We start from the raw sequence: 16,470 nt of genomic DNA on the forward strand, positions 1-16,470 counted from the left end.
AAATCCCAGCAACCACATGGTGGCTCACAACCATCCGTAACAAGATCTGATGCCCTCTTCTGGAGTGTCTGAAGACAGCTACAGTGTACTTACATATAGTAAATAAATAAATCTTTAAAAAAAAATAATTTTACATTCCTAATAGAAAGACAACCTGCCCTTCATAGTCCTTTAAAGAGACATGTGCAAATTCTCTGTTGGACACAAACACAAAATTGAGAGTTAAGAGCGTTCTGAGGTTGCGTGAGGAAGTCCAGAATGCTCTATAAATTGAGTGGCTTTGGTAAACAGCGATTTCTAGAAACTGCATTCTGAGTAAGGGGGCGGGGGGGGGGGCGGTTCCTTCCAGTTCTTGGGCTGGCTAAGCTTCACCTGGAGAACTAACTGCTGGAGGCGCTGCAGCCCTTTGTTCTCCCTTAGTCAGTTCCAAGGGTAAAACAGCCATTCCCACTCAGGCGCACCTACCTTACATTTGTGCACTGAACAATGTCCAGCCACGTCCAATGGCTCCTCCACTTGTACTGAATGAGTTTTAGTTCTTCTGTGTACAAGTCAAGATCTTTTAAAAGAAATTATTTTCCTGAGGTATGGCTCAGTGGTAGAGCACTTGCCTAGATTGTGAATAGATCTGGAGTTTCATCCCCAAACGATAAAGGAAGGAAAGAACTAAAATTTTAGCCTAAAATTTTTAGCTCTGTCCTTCTATCCTATAAAATCTCTTTTGTCAAACTAAACATTTAGTTCACCAGAAAAGACATTTTCCCTACCATATATGCTACACTTTTTCTTTACACTTTTCACATCTTCCACTTACATATTAAAATCATATTCACCTTTCAAGGTCATCAACTGGGGAGTTGTTTTCTAACCACAGATTATGGGCAACGTCACGTCTTGCCTTACATCATAGGTAAGAGGCTATGAGCCAAGGGATGATTTTGGTCTAATTAGTGTGTCTAGCCGTCACATAGCCTCCCTGAACACCTTGTTCAGATTAGAAAACAAGGGAGGACCGAATGAAATAATTAATATTCTATCGGATCACTCCTTGTGTATGCAGTGTTTGCAGGCAGAGTTGTTCGATACAGTAAATCAAGAAATACCCAGGATACCCAGTTATATTTGACTTTCAGACAATGGATACCTTGTATATATAAAAATAAATAGAATAAATATTTTAGACACACTAAAAAAACCACTCTTTACAACTCAGATTCAAGCGGGAGTCCTATATTTTAAGTAGCACCTCTACTAGGCCGGCAGGGGTTCCCCAGGCGCCAGGCTTCCTTCCCTAAGGTACTCAATGTCTGTGTACTAGGGAGAGCAAAACCTGAGCTAGCTCAGCGCTTTCCACATCTGTCAGTCGCAGCGGGCGGGAGGTGCAAGATCGGGAAAGACTGAAGCCCGGGTTGAAAATCGTCACCGGAGGTTGGACAAAGGGTCCACACCCGGGGGTAAGCCTCACTGTGGGCTTTCGAGAACCTGCAACCGGTGGGGCCACCTGCTCTAACCGCCGGCCCTACCCTTCATCTCGTGACCGGTCATTGTGGGCCGGCGGGACAGAACCGCCCTGTTCTTAAAACTCTTGACTCCGATTGGCAGAGCATTCCACTCATCACGTTAGTCTCCGCCCCAATTGCTGACGTCGCCCAGGCTACGTCTCTCTCGTGTAGCGGCGTAGTTGGCGATTGGCTGAGACCTTGTCTTGGAGCGGCTAAAGGGGAGGGGCTTAGGGATCGGAACCTTCGGGAGCGCGTCACTCGGTCGAGCTGCAGTGCTCGCTCGGAGTCCCGGCGTCCCTTTTCGTGTGGCTCATCTCCGCTTAAGCAGCTGTGGTACCATGGCTGTGCTCGTTGTTCTTCTGTACTTTCTGGTGGCAGGTGAGTAGCTGGGAAGCACTGCGGGAGGCTAGGGGGCGCGGGGACCCTGGTCGGGAGCAGCTGCTGGCGGGGGGCCGCAGTGGGGGCGATCTGGGCTTGGCGGCCCTCTTCGGGGTTCTGGACCTTGATCTGGCTCGGGCGGAGCGGCCTTGTGGTCTCTGGAGCTAGGCAGGGCCACCTGGAGGATTCCGGAGCTGGCATCAGCCTTTCGGGGGGGAAAGGCGCGTAGACGCTTGGGACCCTGTCCTCCCATTTGCCTGATCACTCCTTCCCTGTTCGAGGCCCTTTGGAGGATGGGTTTGCATTTCTTAATACACCCTTGAACCACAACCCACTACCAAGGGAAGGTTAGCTAACAATTTAGCTGCCGCCTGCTGCTGTCTTTTTTCCACCTTCATTTCTAATGGTTGTTACTGACAACAGATGAAACCTTACCTCCCTCGTATATATACATATCAGGATGCGAAGTTGAGTCTTCGTTTTTAAAATAATGATTATTTCTTAAGATGATCGCAGACAATTTCTTAGTATTGACTTCAGTTCCCAATTTGAAGGATTTGGAGAGCAGGGAATGCGTCATGCCTTTAGGGTCACATGTCAAATAAATGGTAGCTTCCTTAGTGGAACCTAGGTTCTCTAACATGGAATCAGAAGAATGGAAATGAGCTAATATTTTGGCCTGTGGCTTGAGTATCATGTAATGCATTTCGTTTTACAGTAATCCTTAGAAGACAGTATTCTCATTTTGCAGAGTCTGAATCAAGCTGGATATGACAAGGGAAATATGTAGCAAGACTGGGCATGACAAGGGGAATATGGAGCAAGGCTGGATTTGAAGACAGACAGATGAGATGACTTCCAAGTAGGGGATGCCTTTCCACTTTATGTGTGTGGCACAGGGAGCACTGTGTGGCAACATGGGAGTAGTGGGACAGACACTGGGCTTGCAGACAATAGGATACAAGAAGTCAAGTGAAGCCAGGCAGTGGTGGCACACGCCTTCAATCCCAGCACTTGGGAGGCAGAAGCAGGTGGATCTCTGAGTTCGAGGCCAGCCTGATCTACAGAGTGAGTTCCAGGACAGCCAGGGCTACACAGAGAAACCCTGTCTGGGGGGGTGGGGAAGTCAACTGGAGAACAACTTGAGGAGGAATGGATGTTTTGTGTCAAAAAGATACCTCTTGCCTGTGCTGTGTGAGATTCTGCTCCTACTTTTGGAATGGCAGTTGAAGTGAAAAAGACATAGTGATGGTTTTGAACACCAAAGCTCCTTTTCCGCCCTGGAGGTGCCCAGCCCTCTGTGTTAATAGTTAACATATATTTTCAGGCCTCCAAAGTGTTAGGGTCTCTTTCATTGTTGTTGTTGGCTCTGGAAAGGCCATTCTGATGTAATCAAGATACTTTGGGGGGATTTTTCAAGGTACTTGGTAAGTGCTTGCCACAAAAGCTTGAGGACATGAGTTTGAACCCCAGCACCCGTATAAATAACTGGGTATAGCAGTGTGTGCTTATAATCTCAGGGCTGGGGAGGTGGAGATGGGTGGATCCCTACAAGTTCTTTGCTGGCCACTGAAGCCTAATGGGTAAGTTTCACATCCCAATGAGAGACAGGGTGGACAGTTCCTGAGGAAAGACACTGGAGGTTGACCTTAGATTCCACATGCTTGCACATACATCCAGGTGTCCGTATACACACACACACACACACACACACACACTTTGGGAGAATTCTTTTGTTTTAATTCAGTTTAAAAGTTAAAAACAAAACCTTTCCATTGACACTGTAGTTTAGCTGGACATCTGTATCCTGCTTGACATCTTATGAAGACCTATATGGCCCTGACCTCAGAGAGATCTGCCTGTCTCTGCCTTCTGAGTGCCACTGTGTTCAGCTCTGACATTTTGAGTCAGGGAGATTTGGGGGTTTGGTTTGGTTTTTGTCTAAGGTAAAATAATTATTTCGCTACATGGTGTGGACATGCTGTTCTTGCTAACATGGTTTAGTCCATATAACAGTCTGAGCTTCTGCTTCCTTTCAGGCGAGGGTACAGTGTTATTTTCCACAATGACTAAGCGTGACTTAGTGGGAAACATCTTTAAGAGCTCAGATTTCACTGTTTGCTTTGAAACAGTGTTAGGGAACTAGAAAGAACTACCTGGGCTATAAATACCAAGTTCTGAGGCATATCTGAAAAAGTTCGGATATTTAGCCTGGAGAAAAAGGACCAAGAGCTAACACATGGTGTCAGTGCAGATGCGTGTAAAGGAAGGAGTTGATTTTGGTCTCTGATGTCCCTTTTTTAAGTTGATTGATTCTGTTCCATCATTCATAGAAGCTCACTGCACAAGACAGTGGAGTCTCCGAGGAAGGGACACGAACTCCCTCTCAAAAACAGACTGGAGAGGCTCAAGGAATGCCCCCCAGGGGAGGTGTCTCCCAAGAAGATTATAGGAAAGGCTGAGGTGGGGGAAAGAATTCAAGCGGAACAGTATGTGCATGTGAGCACAGGGTAATGAGAGTGGAAGAGCTTGTTGAAGTCTCAGAAGCCAGCTTGGTGAGCTGGCCAGGGGACGTTTTGGTTTTCCCGAAATTCTCTAGGCACTGAGCACAGGCATTTCAGCCGAGGGGTAAATAAACATATTTGTATTTTGGAAATATGAAGAGAAAACTGGAGCTGAGGGTAATATGACAGGGTCATAGGCAGCCAGCTGCAGCAAACCTGGTGAGGGATGGCCATGGTAGTGGTGTGGGGTTGAAGGGTGTCAGGAAATAATAAGAAAAAGAGCAGCTGAAACCAGTGGGTGATTGGTTGTGGAGTAGCAGAAGGACTTAAAGAGGAAGTATTCAAGCAGCAAAATGGAAGGGAGACTGTAGAAGTCTCTGGAAAGCTAGTGAGTCCAGATTCAAACCAACTGTTGAGTTTGAGGGGGCAGTGGGACTTACAAAGAAATGTCAGTGCTGAGTGTGTAGGCCTACGACTAGGGGAGAACTAGACGGGACTAAAAACCTGGGAGTGTGTTGGGTGGTTACTCCCTTGGGGGTAGGTAGGCTCGGTCAGGGAGCATGATGTAGAATTGAGTCTTCCGAGCTTCCAAATAGAGTTTGCTTCATGATTTAGTTGGGTGCTGGGAGGATATACTAGAATTTCCTAAATGTGGGGTGCTTTTAAGCCCTTTATTTTAAATAGGAATGGTCAGATGTTTTAAACTTGGGTTTATACCATGATTCCATTGGGAAGAACACTGTAGAGGTTAAAATGTTTTATGGGTGCTTTATAATACAGTACAGATTTGTAATCAGTGATTGGACATACACGTTTGTATTATAAAGACAGGCAGAGAGAACTGCTATCTGAAACCCAGCACCATAGCTTTAAAGGGTAGAGCAGCAGTCAGAGGAATTAGAAAGAAAACCAGGGGCCTTGTCTTCATGAAGGCCAAAGTGGGATTCCAAAGAGGGACTCAGTGTCACGCGTGTGGGGAAGTGAGGCAATTGAGGAAGGAGAACTGTGTCTCGGGTCTGGTGTGCTGTTTCAGGGTGTAGGCAGAGACGGGGCCAAAGCAGGCAGCACGAGATGAAGTGGAAAAGTGAAGACTGGGCTCTACAGTTCCAGAGTTCTTCCCCTGAAGGGAAGCAATTTTACAGATAGCTTTTGCTTTGGCAAGACACTTGTCTTCGTGGTTCTAAGTTTAGGCAGCACACAGGACTTGGTTTTGTGCTGAGGAGAAGGGGAAATTGGTAGTTCCGGGTGTGACTTCACTCACTCATCAACCCGGCAAACATCTGCCGGGCAGTTGTGTGTCAGGTACTATTCTCGGCTCTGGGAATGTATGAACAAGACACACTGAAATCCCTGCCTCCCTCTACATAGTCACTTATCTCTCGCTATGTCGTCTATCTCAAAACTGGATCAATAAATGGTAAGTGAATAATTCCTTAGACAGATGAATGAAAGTCTGTGAGAAAGCCAAACAGAAGATTGTGTTAGACAAGGAATTCCTGTGACTAGAGCAAGTTGAAGCAGCTAGGGACTGTAGATGAGGAGAGCAAGTGGTTGGCCTAGAGTCTGTAGGCTTTCTCTGTGAAGCTGGAGACAGGTTATCTGGAGACCGACTGGAGGGGTGGAAGCCTAGGAAACTGGAGGTTACGAAGCCCATTTCAGTTCGGGACAAGGAAAAGGTTTTCTAAGAACTAGCGTGCTGGGGCAGTGGCGCTGACCTCTGGCAGACAGTGTTTGTAAATTGAGGTGGCACTCCCCCATCACTGAGTAAGGGACAGCTGGCGTGATGCCTGTAACATGCAGAAGCTTGGACAATGCCGCCTGTCTTATGACACTGCCAAAAGGTTTCTGAGCAGTGGGCTGCTAAAGGAGCGTTGGGCAGCAGTGGTCGAAGGTAACCCTAAAGGTTAGGCAGGTACAGCATGCCATGGGAGCTGACGGGGTGGGGCCACATCTCAGAACCAAAGCTATCTGCATGGCCAGAGAGGTGCCTGAAATGGGTGTGTTCCAGGCTCCTAGCCTGCTTTCCCCAGCCTTCACAAAGTAAGACTGTCACGATGCCTGAGGTGATCCATTTTGAGTTTTGCCCTGGAGGCTCTGTGCAGTTCTGCTGGGTAATAAACCCAGCTTTCTGTTGCCTACAGGTGACCATTCCATTCTGGTAATTTTTTTTTTTAAATTTGCCTTCAGCTAAAAGTTTAGAAATTGTTGCTCTGGCCCTGGGCTGACTTGAAATTCATAACTGGTCCTGCATTTGTACCAGCCTGAGGCCTTTTATTTACTGTCAATACTGCCCAACTAAAACATTGACTGTTGTTGCCTTCTGTGTCATTCGCATAGCATAGGCTTAAGCATTTCTTTCTTGAGGTCGAGGGAATAACACTAATACCTTACCAAAGCCTCATTTTCCCATAGAAGGCCTGGCCAAGATTGGTTTTAGACTTGGAACTAATTTTTTTCCCACAGGAACCTAAAAGTTTCTATTAGCTACTTGTCGTTCTGGGGGTGTGGCTCAGGGTGGGGTGCTTGCTGTAGCATGCTTCAAGCCATGGAGACCATTCCCAGCACCACGAAGCACTTGAACATGGGTGATCAGATACTCCATCCTTAGGGAAGGTCTTTAAGTCAGTCCCTTTGCTTCTCGGCCTTCACTTTTTAGCAGTAGAGGACGTACACTTTGATCGGTGATTACAGGGTACGTTTTCTCACCATCCTGATGTATCAACTGAAAACACTATTCATGAACTTTGATTTCTGAAGATAAGTGTTTTATATCCCACCTGGTAACACCTGTGCACACATAGACACACACATCCTTGACAGTCCTCGTTTCACTAAGTTACCTATGTGGAGGCACAAGGAAACACCCTGTATTCGGAGATGTATATTAACCTGTAAGGATGCACTGGCCCACCAGCCTAGTAGTAAAATAAGAACATCATAAATTTGCATGTTATAGAACAGGTCTGGAAACAGAATAATGCAAAGATTTCAGGTTTTCTTCTTTTTTAGTACCAGAAAGAAAACAACCCTTTTTGCTTTTTATTATTAATTCATTAATTAATTTATTTATTTCCATTTTTCAAGACAGGGTTTCTCTGTGTAGCCCTGGCTGTCCTGGAACTCACTCTGTAGACCAGGCTGGCCTCAAACTCAGAAATCCGCCTGCCTCTGCCTCCTGAGTGCTGGGATTAAAGGCGTGCACCACCACGCCTGGTGCTAATTTCAATTTTTAAAAAGAATATTCCCTGGCAGAGTTAGACATGTCCCCTGTTACAGCACAATATATATACTTTTTAGCTGATGCTTTGGGGGGTAAATTGTTAATGAGTCTTGGAACATAGCTCCAATCTGGAATTAGGCTGTTTAAAATGTACAGTAGCACATGCGCCTATACTATGAAGATTTGCATGCCATCCATAGAATCCCACCAGAGATTTCTCTATATTTATGATTCAGTATTTTGTCCAAATATAATTTAGCATGTTCAGCCAATGAAGAATGGGGAAATGTATTATGTTTAATAAACTTCAAGGTAGATGCAAAATATATATAATGATGCTCATTTACCAATCTGTTTTCTCCTTAGGTGCTTTAGGGAATGAATTTAGCATATTAAGATCGCCAGGGTCTGTTGTTTTCCGAAATGGAAATTGGCCTATACCAGGAGATCGAATCCCAGACGTAGCTGCACTGTCCATGGGCTTCTCTGTAAAGGAAGTATGTGTACTTAAAAATAAGTAGTTGTAACTGCTTTTAAAACATTTTTTAATCGATTTCTTCCTATAGTCAAAAAGAGCAACAGACAAACACAGGTACATTTGCTACAGATTACAAAACGTTAAAGGCTCATCAGTATTTGGGGTGATCTTAAGTACATTCTTCTGAAACCAAGTCTTCATAGATCATTATCAATAAACCTCTCTCCATCATCATGACAATCTTCATGTTTATAGATGCATCTATCTAGTAATTTAAGTATATTTTTATTTTGAATTGACATGTAATTTACATATTACAGGTGTGCTGCTATTAATAGGTTGTCTTTTTTTTTTTTTTTTTTTTTGCAGTGCAGTTAATTTGCTACAAATGCTAAAATGCCTACACATCTCATCTGAAGTTAGATAATGTAACCAGTGGCTGTGTTTTCCTAAAATAAGGCTGTGACCCGTGATAGTCCCTAGCTACTGATAGAACTGTAGGAGAGGGGCCTGGACCCATTTAGTCCAAGAGGCCTGAAATTCAAACCTTAGGAGGATGGGATGCCACTTGCTCTGTCTTGCTTTTACAACCTCTTGCCGCTTTATAAGTTGGCTGCTGATGTCATCAGTTACTTCTAGGCTCCAAGCAATCTCAAATCGACATTTCTGCTTGGGCACTCCTCGGCAGTTGGGCTAAGGGTCCAGCCCACAAGCTCCGGTTTCTTTGGACAGCCTGAGTGAGCAGGCTCGGTTGTTTTCACTGAAGGATAAGATTTGTGCCTAGTTCTCTTCAAGCTTAAATTTGACTATAAATGCCTGTCCCACTAAGCTTCAGAAATAATTATTAGTAAGGCAACATGAATCACTGTTAAAGGCATTTTATGTATAAAGTGCTTAGTGGGGAGAGAACATGTTGACCGTTCTTGCTGTCTCTGCAAGGTAAAAGCAATGCTGTGCATAAAGGGAAGCGATTCAGGGGAAGAAAATAACAGCTCACCAGCTGGAAGAGTTTAGAGCACGCGGGCTTTATTTACTTGCGGCCTTTTTACACAAAATTGTGAGTAAACTTTCCGATAAGTACAGTTTTAAGAACATAAAGAAGGCAGGCATCCATGACCCTCCTTAGGAGATTGTGGCTGTTGCTTCAGTAAGATGCCCATGCTGCCGTTGAGCATCCCCAGCCAGTGGCATCCCGGGACCCCTTCACTGTGGTTAGTAAGTGTACCTGAGGAGGTAGTTTCCATATTTGAGAATTAAGAACTGTTTTATGCATTTCAATCTGCAGGACCTGTCTTGGCCCGGGCTTGCCGTGGGTAACCTATTCCACCGGCCACGGGCTACCATTATGGTGATGGTGAAGGGGGTGGATAAACTGGCTCTTCCCACAGGCAGCGTCATCACCTACCCTTTGGAGAATGTGAGTATTTCTTACATAAACTTGGTGCACTGGAAACTTTGTCTGTCAATTGATATGAATGCAAATGATTAGTATTATTCTGTTAAATATTATCTCAGTATTACCTATGCAACCTTATTGCAGTGTCTCCATTGAATTTGCATGTGTTTGTGTGTGCATATGTAATTTCAATCTCTGTATCTTTCTTTGAACTATCTTTATTAGCTTGCTTGTTTTCTCATTTAAAAAGTGAATTATAGTCTAAACACACCTCTTTTTTGAGAGAAACCTCTCTAAAACACAATTTCCCTTGAAATTCTTTTGAAAGTAGTTCCTTTTGACAAAACAGTTACATGGTGGTTGTAAGTTTACTAGAACGTGGTCATGCTCTGTGGAGGAGAGTTGTAAGGTAAGGGATACTTACTGCCTCCGTTCCTTTTCTATTGCTGTTATAGTCTACTGTGACCAAGGCAACACATAGAAGGACTTTGGTGCTTACAGTTCCAGAGGGATAATAGTCATGGTGGGGTGGAGGGATGGTGACTGAGAAGGAAGCTGAGGGCTTACATCTTCAAAGCAAAAGCAGAGGGGGCAAACTCAGAAGGGCACAAATCTATGCTCTGCAAGGCCACTTCAGTGGCACACTTCTTCCAACAGGATGCCAAAGAGGCAGGTGCCATGAGCAGGAGTTGACACTGAACTTTTCTTTTCTGTAGGACGCTAGGGACAATAAAATGCTTCCATTTGTTCTTAGGAAGAAGTCTAGTAAAACTCCAGCTGCCTCAGAAGGGCTGGCCTGCCATTCTGGGTCTTGAGGCCCCGACAATCACCTGGAGACATCAGGATTACAGTTATAGAGAGGCCCCTTCCAAATTCACATAATCTCCATTCTGGGAGGCATTTCCACAACCAGGGATCCTTTGATTGAAAATTGAAGATGAGCTGAGCATGGACGCACACACCTTTAATCCCAGCACTTGGGAGACAGAGGCAGGCAGATTTCTTGAGTTTGAGGCCAGCCTGGTCTACAGAGTGAGTTCCAGGAAAGCCAGGGCTCTGTTACACAGGAAAACCCTGTCTTAAAAAAAAGAAAGAAAACAAAAATGAAGGTGAGGTAAATTTGCAACTTGAATCAGAAAGCAGGTGCAGTAAGATGTTCATTCCCCTGGACCTATAGTTAACAGGTCAATCCCAAAGAAACTTGTAAATGCATTAAGATTGAAGATGTAGTGCAATGTATAGCCTAGTATAGGCAAGGTCCTAGATCCCATCCCAAGCACTACAAAAAACGCCAACATCAAAACATGTATCAAGGGCTGGCAAGATGGCTCAGCGGGTAAGAACACTGACTGCTCTACCGAAGGTCCTGAGTTCAATTCCCAGCAACCACATGGTGGCTCACAACCACTCATAATGAGATCTGACACCTTCTTCTGGTGTGTCTGAAGACAGCTATAGTGTACTTAATTATAATAAGAAGTAAATATTTAAAAAAACATGCATCAAAACTAGAACTTAAAGGAAAAAATTACAAGACATTTTTAATGGGTGGTATTTTGTTTATATTTTAATTGAAATGTTGATTGTGATTCCTTAATTCATTTGTTACTTACAAATATGTTTTATTGCCAAATGTATGAGCTCTTTTTCAATAATTGCTGTTTTAATTTCTAATTGCATTATGTTGTAAGACTGATGTGTGTTGCTGCTCACTTTGGGAAACTTCTTTTGCAGACTCACTCTGCTGTGATCCTATTTACAAGTACATGTGGCATGCTTATAGAAGCACACCATGTGGGCTGGAGATCTCTTTATAGCTAAGTGCTAGAGTGCTTAGCTCAGTGCTGGAGTGCTTAGCTCAGTGCTGGAGTGCTTAGCTCAGTGCTGCCAGAGTGCTTACCTAGCTTGTAGGAAGCCCTAGGTCCAGTTCCCAGGCACACATACACACACACACACACACACACACACACACACACACACACACACACGGCCATGACCTAGACCACAAGGCAAAGCTGAACATAATAAAGAATCAGTGTGTGTGTAATCCTAGCCCTTGGGGAACAAAGGCAGGAGGAGCACTGCAAATTTGAGGCTTGCCCGGGCTATGTAGTGAGTTTGAGGCAGCGTGGGTGGCGTAAGACCCTGTCCCAAAGACATCCAAAACCCGTGGATTTGGGTCATACCTTTTCCCCGTCCACTTCCCAGCCCTGACAACACCTCATCATACTCCTGACTTTGATGAAATCGACTTCCTTAGGTCCTGCACATCAGTGAGATCGTGCTATTTGTTCAGCACCAGGATTATTCCAGTTAGCATAATATTCTCACCCATGTTGTCGAAAAGATGTCTCCACCCTCCCACCCCCATCCTGCCCTGTGGCCCTTGGAAGGCTAAATGGTATTTCTATTATGTATATATGCTACACTTTCTTGTTTTTTTCTGGTACTGGGGTAGAACCTAGGATGGCTTGTACACCAGGCAAGTACTGTGCCCTTGACCTATCCCCCAGCCCTAGGACATTTTCTTTATCCATTCTTTTTGAAAGACACTTCGTTTGCTATTGTGACTAGTGCTGCAGTGAACATGGGGGCATGGTCGATTTCTTCAGCATGCTGATTTCTCTTACACTTACATATGCACCCAGTGGGCCAGAGAGATGCCTGTGGCTTGAGAGCGTTTGCTGCTCCTGCAGACAGCTGGCCTCAGTTCTCCTCATAGCAAGCCGCTCACCACAGCCTCTCACTCCAGTTCCAGATGATCCTATACCCTCTTCTGGCTTTGTCAGGCACACACACAGCTGCATAAAATTTTAATAAAATAATAAACCTTTAGCTATGTCCCTAGAAGTAGCATGCTACTGGAGCGTGCTTTAGTGATGTAATGCACAGAACTATGGTGATTACAATAAATAAACTACTGCCTTGGTTTCTTTCCTGTCGCTGTGATGAACACCATGACCAAAAGCAACTTGGAGAGGAACAAGTTTGTGCTAGCTTGTAGTTCACAATCCATCATGAAGTGAGATGAAGGCAGGAACTCAGGGAAGAAACCTCAAGGCAGGAACTGAAGCAGAGACTGTGGAGGAGCACTGTTCACAGGTTGCCTCTCCATGGCTGTTCAGCTTGGCTGTTATACAGCCCAAGCTCACCTGTCCAGGGTGCTACTGCAGTGGACTAGGCCCCGGCCCTCTCACAAGAATCATTAATCATTGCCACACAGACATGCCATTAGGCCGATCTGATGGTGGCATTTTTTTCCTCAATTGGAGTTCCCTCTTCCCAGAGGACAATAGTTTGTATCAAATCGATAGAACATTAACCAGCATAAATATATTGTACATTTTAAAATTGTCTGTTAGATTTTAAATATTTTCGCCACACAAAACAGAAATCTCATCATTTCTCTCATAAATCAGAAGAGCAAGAAAAGAAATAAAGTACGATTGTATAGTATAAAGCTAGGCAGCAGAAATGGCTCACATGGTCCTAAGAGTGAATGGTCACTGGTTAACTGCAAACTCCTCAAAATTCTCAGGTAATTCTTGGAGGTGAGTGGAGGGGGCAGAGGGCAGGCTGTGGTCGGTGATATGGGAAAGCGAACTCTTCATTTGTGGTAATGTGCCTACATATCAAGACATATTGTCAAAATGTTTTATTTAGAAAGATGGTGATAAAAAGGCAGATTCACCAGGACAATTTCTGTAATTATGTGATTACTATGAAAATCACCATGTATTTCATTAATGCATATCTATTGCATTTATGTACAAATATATAAAACCTAGAGCACCATTTAAAATTTATTAGCATAGAACCCCAAATTTGATTTTTGAGACAGGGTCTTTTTTTTTAAAGATGTATTTGTTTATTATATGTAAGTACACTTTAGACACACTAGAAGATGGCATCAGATCTCATTACAGATAATTGTGGACCACCATGTGGTTGCTGGGAATTGAACTCAGGACCTCTGGAAGAGCAGTCAATACTCTTAACTGCTGAGCCATCTCTCTAGCCCTTGAGACAGGGTCATATGTAGCCCAGGTTGGCCTTGAATTCTGTGTTACCAAGGCATGCACCACCAGTCTATGAGGTGCTAGGAACTGAACCCAGGGCTTCATGTATAACAAGCACTCTACCAACTGAGCCCTGTCCAAACTAAACATTTTGAAGTAGAATAGCCTCACTTTGCATGAGAAGAACTATGACCAGAGCTCACTTTATTGACTGACTTTGATTGGCTACTTCTGATTATCTTGGAAGAAAATGGGGAAAGAGAAGGTCCAGGGAACAATACACATACAGTCTAAAGGCAGAAATAATCTTTGAATTCTATTTGGCAAGGCTTCCTATTGTCCTGTTGTAGTTTCAAGTCATCCCGATGAAGAAATTCTTAAACAAACATGCAAAGCTCTCTAGAACAGCGTGGGAAAGGTTACTATGTTCCAGTCACCCAGGCCTTTCTTACCGCTTGAGCTTAGGAGCCTATAGAATTGCTATATAGACTGTATAATTATTTCTTTTCCTCCCAAATCTGATATTTAACTCACTCATTAGCTTCTCCAGGTTGATTACTAGGGCTATACTCTTCAGCCTCCAACTTTCCTTAGCCAGGTGAATGAGGCAGGCAGGCAAGTTAGTGTCGTAGGTGTTCCCACCCAAGCCTGAGGCGGTGTCCACAGAAGGCAGGCACTAGAGAGGCTGCTGACAACAGGCTTTTGTCCGCTTGGATGTTCTTCCCCCTCTCGTTCTGGTGACCTCATTTTGGAAGTTTGGAACGAGTTAATATACATCTTGAGTAAGAAGAGAGCATCGTGTCTGTTGCAGTCATAAAATCCTGAAATTGATCAGCTTCATTTGGGTACCAGTATTTTGTCAGTAAGGTTTCTCTACTTACCTTCATTTCTGCCTATACCACATTGGCATTCGTTTGCTGCTTTTTGACAGTAGCCTTTGTGTGGTAATGGAAGTACTGGATGAAAAATCACCAAGAAATTGCCAGTAAAACAAAACCATACTGGGTACAGTATAATTCAGACACTTGTGAAGTGGAGGCCCAGGGTTCATAAGTTTGAGTCTGTAATGGAGCTACATGCTAAGTTTGATGCCAGTTTGAACTACTGCTTATATGGAAAAAAAAAACAATACTACTACTTTAAAAATTGTTTTGTAGCCAGGCAATGGTAGTACACACCTTTAATGCCAGCACTCAAGAGGCAGAGGCCAGCAGATCTCTGTGAGTTCAAGGGCAGCCTAGTCTATAGAATGAGTTTCAGGACAGCCACAGTTGTTATACAGAGAAACCCTGTCTCCAAAAACCAAACCAAACCAACAAACAAACCACCCTTGTGTTTGAGCATATTGTCTGCAAGTATGTCTGTGTATCATGTGCTTGCCTGGTGCTGTGGAGGTCAAAGGAAGGCATCAGATCCTCTGGAACTTGAGTTATAGATGGTCTTAAGCCATCATGTGGGTTCTAGGAACCAAACCTGAGTCCTCTGTTTGAAAGAGCACACAGTGCTTTATTTCTAGCCTCTTGTTATTTTAATACTGTAATATAAGAACTACAATAGTTTTTGAGAGAAAAAAATTTTGTAATCTATTTTTTTAAAATAATGTAGCGCAAAACAAACCCAGCATAGCATAGAAGTGCAAATTTTGGTCACCCCTGAGGGTAGAGCTGGACGGTTGGCCTTGTGGGCACTGCTGGTGTTCTTGTCTTAATCTAGTTGGGTTAGGAGAGTGCACCCACTTGTAAATGTGGTTAAATCTCCTTACAACAGGGTTTATGTACTGTATTGTATATGTTGCACTTTAATAAATTCCAGGGGATAGAGAAATGACCCAGCAATTAAGAGCATTGACTGCTTTTGCAGAGGACCTGGCTTTGATACCTAGCACCACATGGGAGCCAGCTTACAACCATTCTGTAATCTAGACCCAACACCCTCTTCTGGCCTCCAGAACCTGGCATACATCATATCTTATCTAAGGGACTTAGATATCTGAAGATTACCAGTAAATATTGTTAGAACATTATATGAGGCTTGCTTCTCTTTTGGTGAAATTCAGTATCTCAGATTTCCTCAAACTATCTCTTTCAATGGAAGCAGATAGAATTACAGTGACATATATGTTCAATTGATGTTACAACCCAAATGTATTGCTGTATAAAATACACAAAGCTAAGTATACATACCTATAATATATACCTATAATTATATATATATATATATATATATATATAATATTATACATATATACACACATATATATTATACATACCTATAATCCTAGAACTTGCAAGTAGAGGTAGGAGGACCAGAAGTTCAGTTTTCAGGACCAATTTGGGCTATAGGAGTCCCTGTCTTAACAAAGAAAAAAAACCCTCACTCCAAAAATACACAAATAAACACCAAAACTAGTTTGTGTTTAATAGTGTCCTGTCTTTTTATGTTTGCAAATTATTTCTCATTTAGGCACTGGGAGATAGACTTAGCCCACTAAGGAGCTCTTGAATCTCCTGTGCCTTCAAAGGGACTCTTGTATTTGGAAAAGATTTGAATCTTCTAAGTTTCCATCAAAAGTGCTGGTGTGATTTTTTGGTTTGTGTGGAGTTTGTTTTTGTTGTTTGTTTGTTTTGTTTTTGTTTTTGAAAGAAAAAAACAAGGTTGGGTGGGATATTGTATGAAGAAAATACCACAAAAAATCCTGGTAAATGTTATGTGGAACCATAAAGAAGATTGAAAAAGCATGTCATTTGCAGGGGAAAAATTAATAGAACAAGAAGCAGTAATGTTGGGTGAAAAAAAAAACACAGAATCTGAAAGTCAATATTACATGTTTTCTCTCATGTAGAAACCAAAATTCAAAAGGAAAAGAGACAACCAAAAAATAATAGAGGGCGTAGAGAAGAGCCTGGGGAAGGAGTGATGAGAGAGTGAAGGATGGAGTGATGGGAGAGTGAAGGATGGAGTGATGGGAGAGTG

At 43.4% G+C, this 16,470-nt stretch overlaps 1 protein-coding gene across 1 annotated transcript in view; it reads left to right on the forward strand.

Annotated features, from left to right (window-relative positions):
* Positions 1-1,734: 1,734 nt before the first annotated feature.
* Atp6ap2 (ATPase H+ transporting accessory protein 2) overlaps positions 1,735-16,470 on the forward strand; it is a 29,038-nt gene continuing 14,302 nt past the window's right edge. Inside the window, exons 1-3 of the mRNA XM_021188150.2 lie at positions 1,735-1,880; positions 7,971-8,101; positions 9,368-9,499. Coding sequence (XP_021043809.1) covers positions 1,841-1,880; positions 7,971-8,101; positions 9,368-9,499 — 303 coding nt within the window. The 5' untranslated portion in view covers positions 1,735-1,840. The remainder of the gene's footprint in view (positions 1,881-7,970; positions 8,102-9,367; positions 9,500-16,470) is intronic.

Source organism: Mus pahari, chromosome X (genome assembly GCF_900095145.1).
Source record: "Mus pahari chromosome X, PAHARI_EIJ_v1.1, whole genome shotgun sequence".
Lineage (NCBI taxonomy): Eukaryota > Metazoa > Chordata > Mammalia > Rodentia > Muridae > Mus > Mus pahari.